Source organism: Bos mutus, chromosome 27, assembly GCF_027580195.1.
Source record: "Bos mutus isolate GX-2022 chromosome 27, NWIPB_WYAK_1.1, whole genome shotgun sequence".
Classification (NCBI taxonomy): domain Eukaryota; kingdom Metazoa; phylum Chordata; class Mammalia; order Artiodactyla; family Bovidae; genus Bos; species Bos mutus.
In genome coordinates this window covers 43,032,351-43,055,260 of record NC_091643.1, presented here as the reverse complement: position 1 = coordinate 43,055,260, position 22,910 = coordinate 43,032,351, and the positions used below count along the sequence as shown (strand labels likewise).

The 22,910-nt window shown below is 55.9% G+C and overlaps 1 protein-coding gene and 1 non-coding gene across 7 annotated transcripts in view; one reads left to right on the top strand and one right to left on the bottom strand.

Moving 5' to 3' along the window:
* The window catches only part of CLN8 (CLN8 transmembrane ER and ERGIC protein), a 57,274-nt gene extending 38,000 nt beyond the window's left edge, over positions 1-19,274 (top strand). Inside the window, exons 1-4 of one of the 6 annotated variants that reach the window (XM_070364339.1) lie at positions 6,466-6,602; positions 6,746-6,816; positions 11,915-12,527; positions 18,418-19,274. In XM_070364339.1, the coding sequence (XP_070220440.1) occupies positions 11,991-12,527; positions 18,418-18,717 (837 nt within the window). In that variant the 5' untranslated portion in view covers positions 6,466-6,602; positions 6,746-6,816; positions 11,915-11,990 and the 3' untranslated portion in view covers positions 18,718-19,274. Of the gene's footprint in view, positions 1-1,821; positions 1,948-5,452; positions 5,636-6,462; positions 6,603-6,720; positions 6,817-11,914; positions 12,528-18,417 lie in introns of those variants that run through there. The other 5 variants (XM_070364343.1, XM_070364341.1, XM_070364340.1 and 2 more) reach the window with 5 other exon arrangements.
* A 3,290-nt stretch (positions 19,275-22,564) lies between these two features.
* Positions 22,565-22,636, bottom strand: TRNAW-CCA (transfer RNA tryptophan (anticodon CCA)). The gene has a single exon. It is a non-coding gene; the product is annotated as a tRNA-Trp (tRNA).
* Positions 22,637-22,910: the final 274 nt, after the last annotated feature.

The window sequence follows — 22,910 nt, the reverse complement described above, 5'->3', positions numbered from 1 at the left end:
CTCAACCGAGAATACATTGTTTTTTGTTTTTGTTTTTTAATTTTATTTATTTGGCCGTGTAGGGTCTTACTTGCAGCACATGGGCTCTTTTGTTGTTCCTTGTAGTACGTGGGCTTCCTTGCCCTGTGGCATGTAGGATCTTACTTCCCCAACCAGGGATTGAACTCACGTCCTCTGCATTGCAAGGCATATCTTAACCACTGGATCACAAGGGAAGTCCCGAATACATTCTGTTTTATCGCAATATCTCTTCTCCCTTCGGAATGGACCATGGTTAACTGAAACGGCCGTGGTTACTTGGAGCACATACTAAAAAAATGCTTGGACTTCCCTGGTGGTCCAGTGGTTCAGAATCCACCTGTTAATGCAGAGGACATGGCTTCGATCCCTGGCAAAGGAAGATTTCACATGCCACAGAGCAGCTAAGCCCACGCACCACCACTACTGAAGCCTGGGCGTCTAGAGCCCGCGCTCTGCAAAAGAGAAGCCACCGCGGTGAGCAGGCTGTACACTGCAGCTAGAAAAAGCCCACACGGCAATGAAGCCATAAAGAAATAAATAAGTTTAAAAATGCTTATGAAACAAACTTGATGAAAAGCATTCTCTGTATGGGTGTTCTTGCTTTGTATGATACAGTGACTGTCCTAAGCTTAGGCCCTATGTCTTCTCTTGATGCTTGTAAACACAAGTTCAGACGGTCCTGTTATTTTCTTAAGTGAAAGTGAAAATCACTCAGTCGTGTTCGACTCTTTGCCACCCCATGAACTATTCCTTGGAATCCTCCAGGCCAGAACACTGGAGTGAGTAGCCTTTCCCTTCCCCAGGGGATCTTCCCGACCCAGGAATCGAACTGGGGTCTCCTACACTGCAGGCGGATTCTTTACCAGCTGAGCTATCAGGAAAGCCCCTTTTTCTTAAGTGAATTGTGTACTAACAGGAAGGTTGCTCCCAGGTGCTTTGAGGTTGGGAGCTCATTGATTTTCATGGTTAATATTTATTGGTAGAAAAGAACAGAAGACCAGCGTCCAGACATAAAGCTACCCTGTCTGCAGATTTTAGAGTTTTTTTAGTTTATTTTATTCTTTTTAAAAATTTTTGTTTATTTTTGGCTGCCTCTTTTTCACTGTGTAGGCTTTTCTCTGGTTGTGGAGAGCGGGGGCTGCTCTCCAGTAGCACTGGGCGGGCTTCTTGTTGCCGTGGCTTCTCTGGTTGCTGGGCGCGGACCCAGGGCTTGGTGTGCGTGGGCTTTATTGCTCCGTGGCATCTGGGATCTTCCTGGATCAGGGATAGAACCCGTATCCCCGAGTTGGCAGGCGGATTCTCATCCACTGAGTCAAGAGGGAAGCCCTGTCTGCAGTCTTGTTTGGGAAACGTGACTCTGAGGTCAGCGTGTGTCATTTCACCCCAACCTGGTGAGTCTTCCCTAGTGAAGGCGGAAGCAGCCCATCTCGGACCCTCTGGAGGCTTCGTCCTCCATCCTGCTGCTTGTTTTTATCCTGGAACGACTCACACTAAACAGGTTTGGCCGCGGGGCCAGGCCACCCCACCCCCGCCGGGCATGACCATGGCCCCGAGTGGCGCATGGGCGTCCTGTGGCCCTCGCGCTGGGTGACTTTCGTCCAGAGTGACTCAGACCTTGCCTGTGACACTCCCCACGCCTACCAAGTAATTATGGAGAACCAGAGTCACTCTGCCCTGGTCTCACTGAGCAGAGGACTTTGTCAGAGGATAGTGGTGGTCGGGCCATCCGGGGCCCTCAGGCCCTGGTGAGCGGGACAGCTCGTTGATGGCTCCTCTGGCTCGGTGACTGTAAAAAGAGAAAGGCCTGCGAGTAGGGAGTCTGTCTGCTAATTGCGGCTGTGGTTTCTGCTCAGCTGACCCCAGTCTCACATCCTTGTCTCTGCGCCCAACGCTGCAGTTCCCAGGGGAAAAACTGAAAACTCTCGGGTAGGTTTTTGCTGTTTGGCGATTTTGCATGTCCTGTCTCGATGTGTTACTTTTGGGATTTGCCTGCTTACAGTATTCTACCTGATATTGGGAACACTCCATCCCGTTTTCTTTACGTGCCTGTGTATTTGATGTGTGTATCACCTTGTGCTCTGTTTGGCGGGGGATGGACGGCAAATTTTGAGTCTGTAAATTTGTCTGTAAAATAATAACCGAGGTGAGAGATCAAGGTCATTAGATCTCTCTGTGGTATGAATCGAGCATTTCTCACAGTTGCGCTTGACCCTCCAGGTCACCTGATTTCCATCTGGTACCAACCCGAGAGGTGGAACTGGACCGACTGGTTGGGGGGCGTCTCTCACAGGGTTTCTGTTTGTAATTAGGGCATCTCCACTCCCGGCCCCCGCAGGGCTGATGTTTCTTGTGCTTCATCTTCCGGGGAGTACAGCATCCAGGGCACCCTCCCCCACTCCGTGACAACCAAGACTGTCCAGACTTGGCCCTGAGGGGGGGTGTTCCAGCTGAGGGTGTACTTCAGTTGGCCCCGGAAGCAGCCTGACTCTGCAGCGCTAGAACCAGCAGTTTTCTCGAGGAGGTTTCGTCGTTACAGTGATGTGTTTGGCCAGGGGAGACTTAAGGATTCTTTGTAACCCACGATAATGACAGCCATTAGCTTCCAGCTCGTTATTTGCACCAGAGGCAAACCGGCTTAGCTGACACTCAAGGAGGAGAAGCCTGGATGCCCAGAGACTTTTCTTTTAATATTTATTTTTATTTTACTGATTTGGCTGTGTCGGGTTTTAGCTGCAGCACGCAGACTCGTAGTTGCAGCATGTGGGGTCTAGTTCCCGGACCAGGGATGGATGGAACCCGGGCCCCTGTGTTGGGGCACCGCGTCTTAGCCTCGGGACCATCAGGGAAGTCCCTGGAAGAGACTAGACCAATCTCATCTTCTCCTGTCTGTGGCTCAGAGGTTAATCAAGGCTTCCGAGGTCCCAGAGCAGTAGGAGTAAAACTGGCGAGAAAGAGTTGAGACCCCAGCCTGAGCCTTTAGCGTGTTTTCAGACTCTTGGATCCAAGCCATAGGCACCGTGGTTGGTGGTTCAAAACTATGCTTTGCAGAGAAAGAAATGGACATAATGAATACTCAATAGGAGCAGGAATGACTCTAGGAAGGTACATTTTTCTGTTATAAATGTCTTTTGTTTCCAGGAAGTGTTTGTTTTGCCACAGTTGTTAAGGAACTAGTAAATGGCAACCCACTCCAGTGTTCTTGCCTGGAGAATCCCAGGGAAGGGGGAGCCTGGTGGCTGCCGTCTGTGGGATGACACAGAGTCGGACATGACTGAAGTGACTTAGCAGCAGCAGCAGTATTCATGAGACTGAAACCAAGTGGGTGCTGTTTTGGGGGCTTCAAAGAGCTCCTGTACACAGTCCTTTATGTTTCGGAGCACAAAGAATGGGGTGAGAGGCAAGGTGGTAGATAAGAGGTGCTTTATTAGAATAGAAGATGCCCTGAGAACGCACTGGCTACAATTTTACAATCAGAGGAAAAGTGGGGAGGGGAGGAGAACTTCTTTGTCTTTCTTGAGTAGAGGTCATGCTTCCATCATCAGCTCCTCCTCCAGGCTGAGCAAGGGAGTCTTCTTGACTCTACCTGGTTAAGCAAGGTCCACAAATTACTGCTTTTTTGTGTGTGCAGAGAGCACGTTCTGGGGATCCCTAACTTACTGAGCTCACGGGCAGGATGTGGGTCTCACGTCACCGCTGTTTTGTCGTTGGGGGCATGTCTCGTGCAGTTCTGTTGCTCAGCAAGCCTGCTCTCTTGAGAGATCATGAGAGTCTCTCTCATGAGAGAGATCTACAGGGGTCTCCCGTATTGTTCTACTCACAGCCCCCGAGTGGGATGAATTATTTACTCGCCCACTTTGACCCTTCACTCTGACCCTGTCAAGACTAGTTGCTGAAACACAGTGAGCAGCTCCAGTTCAAGGCACCACGAGACCCGTGTGGGGACCTGCGTGGTGGGGGCAGTGGGGAGGAGACTGGGCTCACCTTCAAATACAACAGGGACAAGTAGGGTCACAGCCAAGGAGCAGGGTGTGTCTGGGGGGCTGGGGGACAGGATGTTCCCAGCAGGAAGCATCAAGGTCAGGGCATTCTCACTGGACACTTAACAGGGAGGCCCAGGTGATAACGGGGAGGTGGGGCTGAGGAATCTGATCAGATGTCCAGCGTGGGGGATTTGTGCTAAAGCTGAACCAAAGGTGCAAAGACAGACCCGAGGTCGGGCCTTGAGGATGGAGGGCAGCCTGGCTCGAGCTGGGGGGGACCCCGATTGCCAGCACAGCCAGAATCCAGAGTCTGTGCTTGTTTCTGACCTGTAATCCGCAGATGGCCAGCACAGGTCCAGTGCTTTCAACTGTTGACTGGCAGCAGGGTGTGGGGGTACCACTCTCCAGTGTAACGTTCCAGAGTTACTCCACTCCGGAGAGTGACTCCCGGGTTTAAAACTGGGGAGATCCCTCCCTCCCTCCCTCCCTTGGTTCTTAGGAAGAGAGGAGAAATCCCAACAGCCGCTCCCCCCCGCCCCGTCTGCTAATGTCTTCTAAAAACCTGTCTTTTTCTTGATGAAACAATGAGCATGTACTGCTTATATCAGAAAGAAAGATGCCACCCTGGCCACCTCCTCTACAAGTTGTGTTTTCCGTCCTCTTCTCTACACTCTCACAGCTTGGACCCCCAAACTCGGCCTCCCGGAGCCCTGTGGGAAATGGGACCAGTCAGTCAGTTACCCTCACCCCGGCTTGGCTTCCTCAATCGACCATTTACAGAAAGGGCTTAGCTTGGTCACACACTCACACCACACATCACACAGCAGGGAGAGGGATCCCTCACCCCGGCTTGGCTTCCTCAATTCCCCCGGTTATTTATCACTAGTTACACCTGTAATTTTCGGAAAACATGACTGGTTTTTTCAGGGTGCTTTAAAGATAGCAGAGCAGATGACAAGACCCTTGAAAGCACTGAGGAATTTACTGCCTGTGTGACTAGCAAGTCATCACCTGGCGCCGCCGACCCCAGCTCCTCCTCTGCAAGGCGGCCTGGTCACCGCCTCGCGCGGAACTAAGCGCGTGCTCCGGGGCCTCTCCAGGGCCGAGGTCGGGAGGCGGAGGCGGTGGCTCCCCCAGCGGTTCACATCTATTTCCACAGGACAGGTAGGACTCGGGGTTCAACCTAGACAATGAGGCATGCCCGAGTGTGAGCGGAAACCTCCAGTGTGCTGGAAGGACACAGTAATCGATACTTTCTTTTCAAGGGCGCTGATAATGTCCATGTCTTATTTCATCCTCAGAGAAGTCCTGAGAGGTGGCTGAGGCCGTGGTTCTCCTCACGGGTTACAGGGGCAAGAAAACTGCAGAGTCTGCGGGCTGGGCGGCATTGCTGCAGCTCAGTCAAGTGACTGCGGGCGCCTCAGGCAGCGGGTCAAGGTGGGGCTGGAGGGCAGAGGCCGCTTCCCATGGGACCCCACGGGCTCTTTCTGCCACACCCGCTCTGGTCACTGGTCGCCGCGGCGGTGCCGGGCACGGGCCCAGGGGCTACTTAACACCACAGTCAGAAAATCAACAGGGAACTAGGACAAACGCATGAGAGCACAGGATGCCCAGCGGTGACAAGTGCCCTGGAGGTAGCCTCGGGGATGAGACCGCGGGGAGGGCGCTGCTGGGGACACAGGAGCACGCGGGCGGCCGGGTGTGAGCAGGGCCGCGGGTCAGCGGGGTCTCACGGCCTCTCCCCGCTGCTCCATCCGGGGCGCAGGGCTGCCTGGCTCCAGGCCGGGAGGTGGTCCCGGAGCTCCAGAGCCCGGCCTCGTGCTCCCGGGGTGAGGCCCCCATGCTGGGCGGGGACCAGGCGGCGGAGAGGGGGGGTTCACCCGCCGACCTCACGGCCCCACGAGCCACCGGGCAGCAATGCGGTCCCTGCCCCGGGCACGTGCGCCCGGCCGGCGCCCGGAGCCGGCTGCCCCGGCGCGCGCGGGGCCAGCCTGTAGGGAGCTGGTTACCTGCCCGCCCGAGGGGAAGCGAAACTGCGCCCGCGGCCTCTGCCGGGGGATCACTGCGGGCCCGGGGCTCCGCCGGGTGTCTCCGCGGGGCGCGGCGGGGGAACCGAGGCGTGGTCGGGCCGCGTTCCCGGCGAGTGCGGGACCGGCGGCCCTTTCCTGGTCCATCTCGGTCGGAGGAACAGACCTGGGCCGTGAAGGGCGCGTCCCGGCCTGGTTCCCTAGAGGCCAGAGAGCTCCGCCCCACCCCACGCTCGTGGTACGGCCCGCGCCCCCTGCACGCGGTGGTATGGCCCGCACCCCTCCGTGCGGTGGTACGGCCCGCGCCCCCGCCCAGCGCGCACCCTTGGTATCGCCCATAGCCGGGAGGCCACGCCCCCTGGTGCGCATGCGCAGCGCCGGGCGCGAGGGTCTCAACACAACGGTGTTCGGGTGGGCGCTGGGCGGGGCCGGGTTCTCCTACTGGTCCGCGTCTCCTCGACGATCTGAGAGCCCCAGCCCCGCGCTGAGGATCCCCGCGCCCACCAGGTGCAGTCAGCGGTGGTGACGGCCAGGCCTGGACTGTGGGGGCGGGATCCGGCTCGCCCGTCCTCAGGTGAGCGCGCAGGGGGTCAGGTTGTCCTGTCCGCAGGTGGGCTGGGCAGTGACCAGGTCGCTCCGTCCTCGGGTGAGCCGCGCGGGGGTCTAATCGCCCCTTACGCAAATGGGCCGGCAAGGATCAGGTCGCTCTGTCCGCAGGTGAGCATGCAGAGGGGCAGTCGTCCTGTCCGCAGGTGGGCCGGGCAGTGGTCAGGTCGCTCCGGCAGCAGGTGAGCCGCGCGGGGCTCGGGCCGCGGTGGGAGGGGTGCAGTCCGCGGGCGGTCCGAGAGGACACTGGCAGGCCGGCCCAGACCAGGTCGTGCTGGCTGTAGGACTTGTTTATATTTTTTGAATTATGTTCATTGAGAGTGTTTTTTTACTTACTTTTTGAATGTCAAAAATTAAGTTTATTCTGCGTTAAATATTGACGTAAAATGGGTTGTACCACTTTAAAACTTGGAGAACACCTCTTTCACACTGCAGATTAAAGAGATGCAATTTTGTGGGTGGAATAGGGAATAGGAGCTTTTTTAGGAGATGAAAAGTACTGAAAAGTAAAAGAGGAGAGCTCCACAAGGTGAGATGGAAATTGACCAGTTTTTTAAAGACTTGGCTGGTTCTCTCCAAGCCATCAGTTGCTGCCACATCTCATCTTTAACTCAGTGGGATCTTCCTGCATGTCTTCACACGAGCTCTGCTCTGCATCCTCAAATCAGTGATATTCTTTTTTTTTTTTTTTTTAAGTATGATTGCTTTACCATGTTGAGCGTGTCTTTAAATTTTGGGAAAAAAAATGTTTAAAAGCTGCTGAAGTATAATTCTCAAAATACAGAGGCGTAATTCCTGAGCAAACAGGGAGCACAGATCAGGTTGGACTAACTCACTGAGGAAAGACCGTCAGAGAGGACAGAACCAACTACGGGTCGGCGGTTGGAGCGGGGGATAGTCCAGGAACGCCGCACCTAATCGGTGCCTCTGGCTGACCTCACAGTGCAGTCCCTGCCAAACAGACCTGCTGTGTGCCCTGGAAGGTCAGGTGACCTTCAGAGGCCTGCAAGCGACCGAGGGTGCCTTAAGAAAGCCTGCTTTTCCCTCTTTCTGATATGTTTCCAAGTTTTGGATCAGTGTAGCCTCCAGTGAACGGTGGAAGCTCACACCTGCTCTGGTGGCAAGACCCCGGTCCCCAGGATGGGGCAGCAGAAACCCTTCTCTTCAGTTTCCTGAGACACCTGGTCCAGTGCAGGGAAGCGGCCAAAACCACCGAATCTTGTGAAAGAGACGAAGTTTGTACATAGATTGATTTCCCGAAGTAAATGGAGGCCTGTGGTGCAGAGGCGGGCTTTCCAGCCCCGGAGCCCCTTCCCCTTAGCTGTGGGGCCTTGGCTGCCCAGAAGCAGGGGCTGCAGTGGGGTGACTCCAGAGCCCCCCAGGATTGAAAGAGCAGGGGTCCATGCTCCTGGGTGTGGCTGTGCAGGGGGAAGCAACAGTGACCTCGAGCTGGGGCCTGAGGTAAGGCCAGCCTGCTGCCACGGGACCAGCTGGCCCCGGGTCCCCTTGCCTAGAAGGTGAGGGGTGTGGTGGGGTGGGGGGCAGGCGCTGAGCCGCTGGAGCTCTGCCCGCCACCCTCTGGTCTGTGCTGCCTTCCTGAGCAGGGCCCTGCTGCACCCTGGGGTGCTGCTTGCCAAGGGGCAGCAGTGCCACCTCAGGGTTCTGGGGGCTCTCTGGCCGCTGACTAGGTTCCTGCAGACTACCTCCAACCCAAGGCCTGGACTTGCCCGTCATGGCTCAGATGGGTCACCTCACCTGTGTATCCCTGAGGCCCAGGGTGACAGGTTGGACCTGCCCAACCTGCCCAGAAGCTCTGAGCAGGCAGCTCTGCAGGAGGGTGTGTTCAGGGAGGGCTTGAGCAATGACCAGGGTGGAGCGGGTATACTGGGATCGAGTCCTGGGGGTGGAGTACGGGGGGTCCAGTCCTGGGGTCGAGTCCTGTGGGTGGAGTCCTGGGGGTGGAGTACGGGGGTGGGGTACTGGGGTCGGGTCCCGGGGATGGGGTATGGGGGTCGGGTCCCGGGGGTGGGGTACGGGGGTTGGGTACTGGGGTGGAGTACTGGGGTCAGGTCCTGGGGGTGGAGTATGGGGGTCAGCTCCCAGGGGTTGAGTCCTGGGGTCGAGTCCTGGGGGTTACATACTGGGGTCGGGTCCCAGGGGTGGAGTACTAGGGGTCAGGTACTGGAGTGGAGTACTGGGGTCAGGTACTGGGAGTAGAGTACTAAGGCAAGGTACTGAGGCTGGGTACTGGGGGTGGAGTACTGGAGTTGAGTACTGGAAGTAGAGTACTGGGGTCAGGTACTGGGGGTGGAGTACTGGGGCCAGGTCCTGGGGGTGGGTCCTGGGGTTGGGTACTGGGACCAGGTCCTGGGGTGAAGTACTGGGGTTGAGTACTGGGGGTCGGGTACTTGGGTGGAGTACTGGGGGTGGGGTACTGGAATCAGGTACTGGGGGTGGAGTACTGAGGCCACGTACTGGGGTTGGGTCCTGGGGGTGGAGTACTGGGGTTGAGTACTGGGAGTAGAGTACTGGGGTCAGGTACTGGGGCTGGAGTACTGGGACCGGGTCCTGGGGTCAGGTCCTGGTGTGAAGTACTGGGGGTCAGATACTTGGGTGGAGTATTGGGGGTGGAGTACTGGGGTCAGGTACTGGGGGTGGAGTACTGAGGCAAGGTACTGGGGGTGGGTCCTGGGGTTGGGTACTGGGGGTGGAGTACTGAGGTCAGGTACTGGGGGTGGGTACTGGGGGTGGAGTCCTGAGGTCGGGTGCTGGAGTGGAGTACTGGGGGTCAGGTACTGGGGGTGGAGTCCTGAGGTCGGGTGCTGGAGTGGAGTACTGGGGGTAGGGTACTGGGGGTGGAGTACTGAGGTCGGGTACTGGGGTGAAGTCCTGGGGTCAGTTCCCAAGTCTGCAGAGGGAGTTGCGTCCATGTGTCTGATGGGTCCCACCTCGGCTCTGTCTGGCCTGGGAGCTTTAGTGTCTGCCTTGACCGCAGCACAGATCCTGGAAGGCGTGAGGACCCGGAACCAGGCTGAGGTTGCCTGTCAGTGACTCTGGAGGCCAGTGGTTTCCCTGGTTCCTGGGTGCTGGGAGCCGCCCTCTCCTCTGCCCTGGCTTCTCCTGTGTCTTCAGAGGTGGGTGGTCGACTCTGCTGCGGCCTCACGTCTCCACTTCCCACCCTCCCGGGCCCTCTGCCTGGCCCCTCAGGACCGCACGTCTCTGTGTGCCGCCTGGTGGGCAGCAGGAAGGTCAGAGGCGGGGACGTGGCATGGGGGGTGCTGGTTTGTTCCGGGCTTTCTCTCCAGGATGACTGGGTTTGGTTTGGTTTTTAACTTGGCTCACAGTTAAAACCACCTGCAGCACACAGGAGACGTTCACACGCTTTCAGTTGCATTTACTTGGTTAGGAAAAGGAAGCCACTAAACCACTGCTTCTCAGAGTCGCAGGGCCCTAGAGCTGGGGGCACTGGGCATGTTCAGTGGTTCTGTACCTGCTTAGGGCACCTGGGCATGTCAGACATGCCCGCAGCTGGCCCTTCAGGGCAGTGAGGGCAGGCCCTGGGCAGGTGCCCGGGGCGCCCTGCGTGATTGAAAGGAACAGGTGAGTCCTCAGGTGGTCTGAGCCCCTGGCCCCGCTCTGAGGGCCTGGACGTGGCGGTCAGAGGTCTGTGGAGCGGCCTGGGCTCACCTGGCTCCTGGGAATCCGCGGTCCCATGAGCCGGGCAGACCCCCAGCCAGCAGCCCCACATCGGCTCCTGCCCTCCTCTCCGCCGACCTCCATCCTGCAGTCAGACTCCGGCTCCTGGGTTCCCTCTCCTAAACTGTGGAGCCGGGGTCAGAACCTACCGCCCTGTTCCTGGTTCTTTAGTCCCGGGGCCCCAGGGTCCGCCAGCCTTGGAGAAGAGGCCTCTGTACAGGCCACTCCCCTGTAGAGCTCGAGTTGTTTAGTCAGAGCTTTTCAGGGTCACAGGGGAAGGGGAACCCCCATTTCAAGACAGAGCTCCATGAAGTGAGGTGCTGGCTCGGAGTGCAGTGCCAGGGGGACGTGTGAAGGGAGGGGGCGGACAGGATGAAGGCTCGGGAGGGGCTGCCTTTCAGCAGAGCTTAGGGTCGCACGGCCCCTGTGTGGAGCCTGGCTCTGGACGGTGAGGCTTCCTTCCATCTGCCCGGCCCACTCCTGTCGGAGCTGGTCCTCACCCAGTTTGGCTGGAAGCTGACCACTGCGGGACCAGATGGCTCCGGGCTCTGTTCTGAGAGGGTCAGGCAGGTGTGGCCACGGAGGACAACAAAGCCCGTGGTGCTCACAGGGCCTGGAGGTGGGGCCCGGGGCTCAGAGGGCAGAGGGCAGGACAGAGTGGAATGGAGGCCACGGCCTGTCCTGGGGTTTGCTGGGAAAGGCAGGCAGGGTGGGGTGAACACGAGACTGGCCTGTTCTAGTGATTTCTCTGGGCTTTGGGCGACAGGGGTGTTCTGAGCTGCCAGGCACACGGCCGGGGTGATCCAGGCAGAGGGGTGTCCTCTCCCGGGGGATAGGGCAGGTGGCAGAGGCTGGGCCTGGCCGGGGGGGTTGGCACAGGTCATGGGCGGCTCCTGGTGGGCCCTTGGCTAGTAGGGTGGTGTCTAGGGAGTCCAGATGTCAGAACATCACAGTAGACAGAAATATAGATATATACACACACACAGATGTGTACATACATAGATGTACACACAGGTGTACACAGATACACGCACACATAGATGTACACAGAGATACACACAGATGTGTACACACATAGATGTACACACACACAGAGATACACGTATGCACAGAGATCAGAGAGATACATGCACACACAGATGTATACACACAGATAAACATACAGATGTACATACAGAGAGATACATGCACACAGATGTACACACACAGAGATACACACACACAGATGTGTGCACACATACACATATGCACAGGGATCAGAGATACACACACATAGATGTACACACATAGATAGACATACAGATTACACACAGAGATACACGCACACACAGATGTACACACAGAGATGCACGCATAGACGTGCACACACAGATGAGCCGGGCCAGTGTCTTTCCCTGCCCCGTCCACACCCCTCCGTCTGTCATGTCCCTGTCTCTTGTGCGTCTTTCCCTCCAGTGGAAGCTTTCTTGCTGTGTGTGTGTCACCCAGATGCAGGAGCACAAGGTGGGGGCTTGTTGCCCGTGCTGTGACCGTCTTCCTGGCACGGGCGCGGCCAGCAGAAGGTCAGGCTCTGTTCTTCCCCAGGGTGAGGACGGGCGCATGAGGGTCCGGGGGCTGTGGCCCTGGTGCAGCGTGTGGACCCCGGCCTGGCTGAGACGACATGGGCAGCATGAGCCTCCTGGGCGCTGGTGCCCTTGACCTGGACTACACCTCCGGGCGGGTCCGCGGGGTGCTGGTGGCCGCCGGCTGTGCCTTCTACCTGGGCGTCTTCGTGGTCTGCCACCGGCTGTCCTCCTCCCTGAACGCCACCTACCGCTCGCTGGCGGCCCGCGAGCAGGTCTTCTGGAACCTGGCGGCCACACGTGCGGTCTTCGGCATCCAGGGCACCGCGGCGGGGCTGTGGGCGCTGCTGCTGGACCCCGTGCTCCAGGCCGACAAGGCACTCGGCCAGCAGGACTGGTGCTGGTTCCACATCACCACGGCGACCGGCTTCTTCTTCTTCGAGAACCTCGCCCTTCATGTGTCCAATGCGCTCTTCCACACCTTCGACGGCTTCCTGGCTGTGCACCACCTCTTCGCTTTCCTGGGGTTTCTCGGGTCTGCGGTCAACCTCCAAGCCGGCCACTACCTGCCCATGGTCACGCTGCTCCTGGAGATGAGCACGCCCTTCACCTGCATCTCCTGGATGCTGCTGAAGGTAGGCCCCCCACACCTGCTCGGTCTGTTCCTCCATAGCCTCTGCGCCTGGCCGCAGTCGCTTCAACCCTGACGCCTCTGCTGCTGGCCCCTTGTGGCCTGTGCTGTCCCCAGGCTGGGTTAGAGCTTAAAGGCAGTAGGAAGCTCATTCTGATCGAATTGCATTTTAATAATTTTCAGCAGGCTTCCAGCCATGGCAAAAGAAGACGTGCTGGATGTCGTGTCTGCCGTGGTGGACAGGGCTTTCGGTAGATGCTCACTTGGTTCCTGTGTCGCGTCTTCATGGTGGCGCTGTGGCTCAGGAGTTGCGGCTCACGGGTTTAGTTGCAGACGCCCCCTGGCGAGTGGGATCAAACCCGTGTCCCCTGCCTTGGAAAGTGCAATTTTAACCTGGACCGCCAGGGAGGTCTCAGTAGACAGTATTCGTAAGCCCTTGAAAATGTGCTTTTTCTGTGTGTCTCTTGAAGGTTTTATTTCACGTTGCATTATTTTACACACATCTTCGTGGCCAGCACAGCATTGTCAGCCGTAGGACACGTGTGCAGCAGGTTTCTGGAGCTTACTCGTCCTGTTTGATTTGAAGCCTGCTGCCTGTTGATGGGTACCTCCCCGCTGCCTCCCTGCCACCCCCGGCAGCCGCCCTCCACCGTTTGACTTAGGGCTGCTGGATGCCTCGTCCACATGCACTTGTGCCGTCTCTCCTGTCCTGGTTTGTGTCACTGGGTGAACGTCCTCCGGGTCCGGCCGTGCTGTTGCACACTGAAGAGCTCCCTCCTTTTCTCGGGCTGGAGGGTTTCCCGTTACGAGTGTGAGCGCGTTCTCCTCGCCCGCCGTCCGTCAGGGAGCGGTCGGGGGTGCTTCAGCCTCAGTCACTGTGACTCGCGCTGCGGTGAACTCAGGGGCGCTGAGGCCCTTCCAGATCCTGGTTTCGGTTCCTTTACTGGGCCCTAAGGCAGTTCCGGTTTTAGAAACAAACCCCCCCGCGCTGTTCCCCACAGTGGCTGCACATTCTGTGTTCCCACCAGCAGTGCAGAGTTCGAGGTTCTCCATGTCCTCAGCAGTGTATGCTTTCTTTATTTCTTGGCTGTTGGCTCATTGCCTTCGGTCTTGTTTTTCCCTGATGACTGGTGACAGGGAGCATGTTTTCATTTCATCTGTCTGTGGGCCATTGGTATGTCATCTTTGGAAAACCGTTCAAGTCCTTGGCCCACGTTTCAATCAGAGTCTTTGTTATTTTTTACTGTTGAGTTGTAGTCCTGTTTTAAAAAACAATTTTATGTATTTATCTATTTATTTTTGGCTGTGCTGGGTCTTCGTTGCTGCTCACTGACTTTCCTCTCGTTGCAGAGAACAGGGTCTTCCCTCCAGTTGCGGTGGCAGGCTTCTCTTGTTTCGGCTCGTGGGCCCTGGGGCTCGTGGGCTCGGTAGCTGCGACTCCTGGGCTCCAGAGTGTAGGCTCAGTAGGTGTTGCTCAAGGGCATAATTGCTGTGCAGCACGTGGGGTCTTCCTGGATCAGGGGTCAAGCCTGTGTCTCCTGCAGTGGCAGGCGGCATTCTTTACCACTGAGCCACCAGGGAATGCCTGGAGTTCATATGTTCAAGATTAATCTCTTATTAGACATATGGTTGGCAAATATTTTCTCCCACTTTGTAGGTTGCCTTTTCACTCTGTTGTTTCCTTTGCTTTGAAGAAATTTTTAGTTTGCCGTCCCGGTTGTTTATGTTTCCGTTGCCTTTGTTTTTGGTGTAATGTTCGTCAGAAGATGCGGTGTCTCCAGCCTTGTTCTTTTCTTTGAAGGTTGATTTGGGTATTTGGGGTCCTCTGTGGTTTCGTGTGAACTTTAGATTTTTATTGTTGTTACAAATGCCCTTGGCGTTTTGGCAGGGGTTACACTGTACACCTGCCATGTGGCTCAGATGGTAAAGAATCTGCCTGCCGTGCGGGAGATCTGAGTTCGATCCCTGGGTCGGGAAGATCCCCTGAAGAAGGAAAAGGTAACTCACTCCAAAATTCTTGCCTGGAGAGTCCCATGGACAGAGGAGCCTGGTGGGCTACAGTCCAGGGGCTTGCAAAGAGTCGGTCTCGACTGAGGACCTGACGTACCTTACACTGAACCTGTAGGTGACTGGGACCTCCCTGGTGAGTTTCCAGTTCAGTTATTGTGTTCTTCAGCTCCTTGGTTTCCGTTGGGACTTTGTTTATATTTCATCTGTTCACTAACGTTCCATTTTTATAAACCGTGTGTTTCTCTTGGCCGCACGGGGTCTTTGCTGCAGCACACAGGCCCTCTCTGGTTGCCATGTCGGGCTTCTCGTCGCCGTGGCTTCTCCTCGCCGTGGCTTCTCCTGTTGCAGACCATGAGCTCCAGGGCACTCAGGCTCAGGAGCTGTGGCACGTGGGCTTCACTGCTCTGCGTGTGGGGTCCCGGACCCAGGATCAAGCCCTGTCCCTGCACTGGCAGGCGGATTCCCAGCGCCTGGGCCACCAGGGAAGCCCAGTGTCCCACTCTGTCCGTGTGTCCTCCTGCCCCCGGGGAGCATCCTGTGCCAGTCCCAGGGACTCCCCTCAGCAGGGCTGGGGATGGGTCTTGTCCCTCTGTGTGGAGTGAAATGTTGTGCCTCATCTCCGGGCCTCTGTTGGAGTCTGTGCGTCAGACGGAGCTGACCTCTTCCCAGATCGCGATCAATCGGCCCAGCCCAGGCCCTGGGCCTTCTTGTCAGCATCCTCCTGGGGGAGGGTGGAGGCTGTGGCTTTTGTCTGCTCACAAGTTGGGGTGCTGGATGCCCCAGCCCCTCCCTCTTCGGCGTGAAGCAGGGAGCTGGGGTCTCCTCCTGACCCCAGGGTGCTGTGGGACATGGACCGTCCTGTCGCTCCTGGGGGCCTGTCGTGGCGGCAGGGCCCTTTCCGTGGGTCCCTGATTCCTCACGACGGAGTTTGCCTGTGGCCTGCAGCTCACACAGGCCTCCCCCAGCGCCCCTCACACGTCAGGCACTGGGGAGGGGGTCTTTGGCAGCTCCTCCCGAGGTGGGGCGGCCCCCCTCCTCAGGAAGCAGACAGACCCCAGCTGTGGGGGGGATCCCAGAGGGAGGCACTTTGTTTGGGGTCTTTTCCCTCTGAAGTGTTTGGATGCCATTCACTTAGGATGGAGATGAAAAAGGGGGGTCTGGGGATAGGACCCCCTTCTTGCAGCCTTGCTGTGTTCACCACGTGGCCAGCGGCCCCACAGCAAAGCTGTCCCCTCAGCTAGGACAGCTCAGAGCCAGTGTGTCCAGGTAGACTAGTTCTAGTTCAGGTCCTGTTGAGCCTTGGGAGTAAATGCCACTCAGATGCTGAAACCCCTCTAAGCCTTTCATAAAGCTGCCGAGTTCTTGCTTTGTAGGGCTTCGGGGTCCAGGCACTCTCGCCGTGGACTCTGGTTTGATGAGATGCAGGCGGTGTCAGGACCGGACGTCACCACCGTGTGATGTAGTTTACACCCCAGATGGGCTCATGCTTCTGTTTCCTCCTTCAGTTTGGTTCTGAAATGCTGTTTAGAAATAATAATAAATAAATTACACACTCATACATCTAAGCTGGTTCATCCACAGAGACACTAATCCAGGTGTAGATGAATTGATATTAAAAAAAAAAACAGTGAATTTATGTATAAATATATACTAGGCACACTACTTGCTGGGACCCAAGCTAGACAAAGGAACCTTGCATGGTTCAGTCTCAGATTGTTACTGACCCAGCTTTTCTCAGAGCATTTGGTGATGATGAATGCAAAAATTTTAGTGCCTGAGTAAGAGCAAAAATGCTCAGTTCTCAAGCTTGGAGTTTTCTGAACTTAATGCAATTATTGTAGGAGTAAAAGTTCATGCTTCTGGTGTAGACGTTAGTGATTTAAGATGACTGCTTTCAGCACGTGGGGAAACCGTGGGAAAGAGGACATTTAGTGAACTTTGGAGGAGACCACTCAGTGGGTGGAAGATGGCTTGCTGGCCTCTTGGGTGGAAAGGATGAGCAGTGGCCCCCCGTCCCCCAAGCATCCGCAACTCACTCTGCACTTCGTGTGTGCACCCCAGGGCACGCTTAGCTCTCGTCCCCACTCTGCAGTTTGTACATTTAACGTCCTTGGGCCAAGGCAAAGGCTAAATCTTTCTCATGTAAGGACTCTCTCATTGAAAGCCTCAAACCTTACATGTTTTGGTGTTTGCACTTTTCTGTCTGATCGTACAGTGTAAGGAATTTTACTTGTGTGAGTCATGATTCTGACTGACATCAAGTGGAGAATGCCTGCCCCCACACTGGGTATAAAACTGTTTCTATAGAACTGTGTTGTTTCCCTAGTACTCTGTGGTTTTCTTTTTCTTTGAAATATTGACATTTCATCCATTTGAAAAAAAGTATTTTTAAGTAAGGTGGGAAGTGAGATCCCATTGGATTTCCCAGGAAGCGAGCAAGCATCCTGATGTAATTACATCATCCATCCTTTCCCTGGGGAGTCAAAATGCTGCCCAGTATCAGCTCTCCGTATATTTTACTTACTTCTCATTTTGTGTTGTTTATTTCTTGCACTGCAATCACCTTATTTCTGAAGCGTCCCCACATTTCATCCTTTACTGAGGCACCTTCAGCCCTCCTGGTGCATTTACTGCATGGGTGGAATTATTTAGAGTTATTTTAAAGCGATAAAATATGGAGGGAGGTATTCTCTTATTTAGACTAAATCTGGATGGATTCTAGGAGGGAAGAATGTAATGCCTTTTGAATGTTTTCCATCCGAGAACATGTGTGCCCCAATTCATCCAAGACTTTTTCCAAAGACCTGGGCTCCTGGGATCCTGTTAGGGAATCCTGGGCTCCCCGCTTCCTGCTGTTTCTCTCTGCCTTGTCCTTCTGCTTTTCTTCACACTCATTTCTTAGCCTAGGCTTGGTAGAAGCTAATGTAAATAGAGTTTTTAATATTTAAAACTGCTGGAATAAATAGGGTGTTTCTCTGGGTATTATCTGCAGATGATTTAAACATCCCTGGTAGTAGAAGAGGACACGGTCATGTCTGGCCTAGAAACAGCAGGCAACTCAAATTTTCTGTGAAGTTATTTTTGGAAGTTCACAGTACTTCAGACAAGGAAGAAACTTCTGTTTTCCCACTGTTTTAAGTTGGCCCTGGGTCACGGGTCCCGTTGCTTCTCGTCTGTCCGTGTCAGAGCTGTGTGAACACCTTCTGCAGCTCTGAGAGGTTAGGGTCTTCCTCTGTTACAGTGTGGTCCCTCCAGAGGTCAGTGTCCGTGTCCCTCCCTGTTCCCAGGGTCACCGGGCAGCTGCCTGGCCCGCGGCAGCACCTCCCCGGGCCCTTCTCCTCCTGCACATTCCAGACGGGCCCTCCCCTGGGAGGGGGCCCAGGACGAGCCCCAGCCCCAGTGTGGCCCAGAGCGGCGAGGAGAGGCCGGGGTGCACAAGCTTGTGGGTCTGAGGTGTGCGGGCCGTCCTGGTGCAGCGAGATCCCCACCACAAGCCATGAAGGCCTATCTCTGTGTGCCCGGTCTGCTGTGCAGAGTCTTCAGATTCCCTGTTGGGTTGTGGCTACAGCTAGTTTTTCTGTGAATTTGGAATAATTTTAGGGCATGTTCACTTGGGCTTGTGTCCATGGGCTGCTGGGGTGACAGTGCCAGAAGACAAATGGGGTCACATCTCATCCCGGGGCCTGGGGAGGTTGGTCACAGGTGATGGACAGGTCTCCCAGCGTCGCCTGGTCACTGGCTGTGTGTAGTGTGTGCAGGACCCGGGGAGGGGGGGGGGGGGAGGGGGGGCTGGAGGGGGGGCAGTCCCAGGGAGGGCGGCTGTGGGCGGGGCGGGCGGCACGAGGCCCGCGGCCCCGCCCCTGACCCCTCTCTGCGCCCGACAGGCCGGCTGCGCGAACTCTCGGCTCTGGAGGCTGAACCAGTGGGCCATGGTGCACCTGTTCCACTGCCGCATGGTGCTCACCTACCACATGTGGTGGGTCTGCCTGGGCCACTGGGCCGGCCTGGCCCACAGCCTCTTCCCGCCGCACCTGGCGCTCTTCGTGGTCGGCCTGGCCCTCCTCACGCTGCTCATCAACCCCTACTGGACCCGCAAGAAGACGCAGCAGCTGCTCAACCCCGTGGACTGGAACTTCGCGCCTGGCCCCCCCAACGGGCCAGCGCAGCCCAAGAAGGCCAGGTAGCAGCCTCGAGCCCCAGCCCGCGGCCTACGGCCGCCCCCCAACACCAACCCCCAGGCGTGCGTGCCGGCCGCGTGGCGCCGGATGGCCCCAAGCGGACGTGCCCAGGGACAGCGTCCTGCCCGGCCTGTGTGCGGTCTCCCCAGGAGGGCTGTGGGGCAGCCCCCGAGGCGTCCCTGCGACCTGCTCACGGCCATGCTCATGTGGGCAGGAGAGAAGGCCCGCAGGTCATTACCCCAACACCCGCCGAGGGAGCGTCTCCCCGGCGAAGCTTATCCAAGCGAGAATTTTGCTTCCCCTTTGTGAGGCTCTGCTGACACTGGAGGGAGATGAGAGTAATCACTTGTCTGGATGTGAGAGCTGCTTTTAACCAGGTGTGCAGCCAGCCCGTTACTCCTAATCGCTGTGGGTTTCGAGTCAGGGAGCCGTCGGGGGCACCCACCTGGCGGTGCTGGGCTGCAGGCTGCCACCCTCACGTGTTGGCCCCACAGTTTGACTGACAGTGCTGACATCTTTTTCTTGCCACGAATGTGCAATTAAAATGAAAAGCTTGTATCTGTTGGAAGTGCCCTTGAGTGTTTTTGGAGAACACGTTTATTGGTCGTGAGAGTCTCATGTGCCCTGGGGAGCGCGGGGGTGGGGGGCGCACACAGGTCAGGAGGTTAACACCTGCTTGCCTCAACTGGAGAGTCGGTTTCAACTTTAAACACACCCAGCAAACCGCGTTCCTCCTGGGGCTTCTTCCCCTGGCAGAGACCCTGGGGGCCGAGGCTGTTTCCACCACCCAGAACTTGAATCAAGTGACCTCAGTTCACAGAACCTAAAGGCACGTCCCTGTGTATCTCTCAGTGCGGTTCACCTTGCTGCAGAGGTTTTCCATCTTGGAGATGCAGCTGTGATGATAAGTCTTCACGTGCTCAAAACTCAGGTTAAGATCTGAAAAGGTCAGCTTGATTCCCACGTAACCCTCACTGGGACTTTGACCTTCCGGGTTCAGTCTCTGCATCCTGTCCCAGCCAAGCTGGTGTTGGCTCCACCCCGACCAACTTCCTGGGAAGACACAGCCTGGCATTCGGGCAGAAGGAGCCTCCTGAGATGATGACCCAGCATCCCGGTGCCTCTGCTGCCTGACAGCGTTTGCTCTTCTCCACCCCGAGCGTCCCCTCGCTCGGCTCTGCCGGTGTTGCTGTTCTGGCTTCTGAGGCTTTCACAGTCACAGCGCTGGATGCCGAGGGTGCCTCGCTCTTTGGCATGAACCCTGCTGGGGAGTTGGCACCATCCATCTTCACAGCAGGGCCTGAGGCTTGGGTGGTGGCCCGCTGGGCAGCAGCCTCGCAGCTGAGGCCCGTGAACTGTGTGCAGCACAGTAGCACCCCGCTGACCCTGGCTATCGGGCCCAGGTGCATCCCCGGTTTGCAGAGCACTGAGTGGCCATGTCTGCCTGTCCAGGACAGGCGCAGGGTCCACCAGGAAGGGCAGTGTTAACAGTTCAGGGGTGAGAGTCAGCCCTGTGGCAAAGCCACATGGGTGTGGCCGGGCGCCATGCAGGGTCAGCCGGCATCAGGGCTGGTCTGGCGATGGGCTGACGGGCTGACGTTTCCTTTCAATGCGTCCCTGTTTAAAGAAGCACAATGGGAAGACCGGCTCCTCTTCCTCCTGCACGTGCACCTTGGAGTCTAGTCCCTGTGCCTCACAAAGGCCAGAGGCTGCCCCAGGACGGGGTGCGGAGCTGTCGGGTGGGGGTGGGGGCCCCTCTGGGGTTGGAGCAGGAGGCTGGCTCCTGCACGCATCCCCCAGGGTCCTCTCCTCAGGGCTCCAAGCTCTCACCTGATCTGCCCATCTGATGGAGCCCGCGTGAGGTGGGCAGGACCCAGAGCTGGGGGAGCAGCCCCAGGAGGAGGGGAGCGGGTCCGAGTGAGCCAGCAGCCCAGGAGGTCCGACAGATTTCTCGTTGTTCGAGTCATGTTTGCAGCTCACCCAGAAGAGTGCTGCACACACCCCCGTGGGTGCTTTCAGTTCACCTCCCTTTACTAAACTTCTGCTCTAGTGGGAGAGCTTACTAATTCAATATTTCTCTTTCTAGATAAAAGCTTCCCTCTTTTCCATAACTAAACTATACAGTGTATACACAGTTTTGCTAGATCATGTTTAGTGACGTGAAAAACTCAGAAACTTGTCGTTTTACTCTGACACCTGGGAACCCAGAGAGCTCGGAGGGACCCTGGCTGAAGCCCCTGCGCAGAGCGGAGACGCCACACCTCCCTCAGCAGGGCCTGGCCTCACAGCGACGGGAGTGGGCTGGCAGCCACGTCTAACTTCGGCCTGGCGTGTGCCTTGTTCTTACTGCTGTGCAGTTGCAGCGTCAGGCGCCGGCCTTTGCAGGCCTGGACGTTGTGCTCCGTGTGTGTCCCCACGCCGCCCCCACACGCCAGCACCCTGACCTCAGTGCCACCCCCAGAGGCCCTGACACTGCTGGTGACACGGGCTGTGTGCAGAATGCGACATCAGAGTTCTGCTCCGTCACAGAGTTTCCTGGGGTGAGTTTTACAGAACTGGGTCGTTTTCAGTGATGCTCCCACGTATAGGAATAAAATGTTATTTTACTGTAACGCTGCTTTTTCCAAGATTCCTTGGGATCCAGGGAGACATGGCCCCAAATGGCTCTCTAAATGACGACACCGCAGTGCAGCTGAAACTAATCTGTGAGTGGGAAGCAGAACAGCATGAAATTCCTTAGCTTTTAAGCCACTGAATTCGAGTGAGCCTTCTGGACTGGGTTTGTTTATCGTCTCAGGAGTGTGTGTCTGTCTGTCTGTCTCAGTATGTGAGTCCACACCCTGCTCTCTTTTCCTGGTTTTGACCCTTGTTAGTGATCTGCATCCTGGTTTGAGGGGGGACCCCGCTAATTAGGAAAGAGAGTAAGTGGAAGGATTAAGTGTTCTCAGAGACCTCCTGAGAGGGCCCTGGTAACTGCATGTGGCGAAGACGCTCCTTGAAACTGATCGCTTAGTTTGAAGTCTGTTTCAGAGCCATCTGCAAGCTCATCTAGAAGTGCGGGGGTGAGTGCACTCCATCAAACCAGTCAGTCCTAAGGGAAATCAACCCTGAATACTTATTGGAAGGACTATGCTGAAGCTGAAGCTCCAGTACTTTGGCCACCTGATGTGAAGAGTCAGCTAATTAGAAAAGACCCTGATGCTGGGAAAGATTGAAGGTGGGAGGAGAAGGGGACGACAGAGGATGAGATGGTTGGATGGCATCACTGACTCAATGGACATGAGTTTGAGTAAACTCTGGGAGTTGGTGATGGACAGGGAGGCCTGGTGTGCTGCGGTCCATGGGGTCACAAAGAGTCGGACACGACTGAGTGACTGAACAACAACAGTTGTCTGTTGGTTAAGCTGAACTGGCTATTTGGGTACTGAAGGAGATCTCCCCTTGAAAATGGCCAAATGGGGCTCTCTTATGTTGTAAAAACTGGTTTTTGCCTGTGCAGTGAGAAGTGGCTTTCTAAGAGGAACCTGCTTTTCTCCTCCTGTGCCTTTGAGCTGTACACATTTTGACAGTTCCTGAGACTGAAGAGGAAAGAGGGACAGCAGGGAAACTGAGGTCTCTGTGTGGATGTCTGTCACAGAGGCACGTCTTCACCGACAGAGAGTATCAGAATTATGCAGCAATGTGCAAACGAGCTGTGTGACTCGCTGAAAAGAAACTAAAGTGAAAGGGAAGTCGCTCAGTCGTGTCTGACTCTTTGTGACCCCATGGACTGTAGCCAACCAGGCTTCTCAGTCCATGGGTTTCTCCAGGCAAGAAGACTGGAGTGGGTTGTCATTTCCTTCTCCAGGGGATCTTCCTGACCCAGGGATCGATCCTGGGTCTCCTGCATTGGAGGCAGATGCTTTAACCTCTGAGCCACCCGGGAAGCCCTAAAAGAAATTAAGTGTTTACTAAAAATACAAAAGACACCTACCCAAATGAATTTCAGGTTCATGTGATCTGGGAAATACTCAGTATTAAATATCTGGTCTGAAAGTTTAAGCTTGTTAATCTTAATACAGACATGTTTCAAGAGACATCAACTATAATTTTATTATACTTAAAGTTAATAAGATCTTATTAATTCTGTTACACAATTCATGAGCAAGGAAAGTAACTTGATACAATGACTTAACTTTAAGTTAAATATAATTGAGATA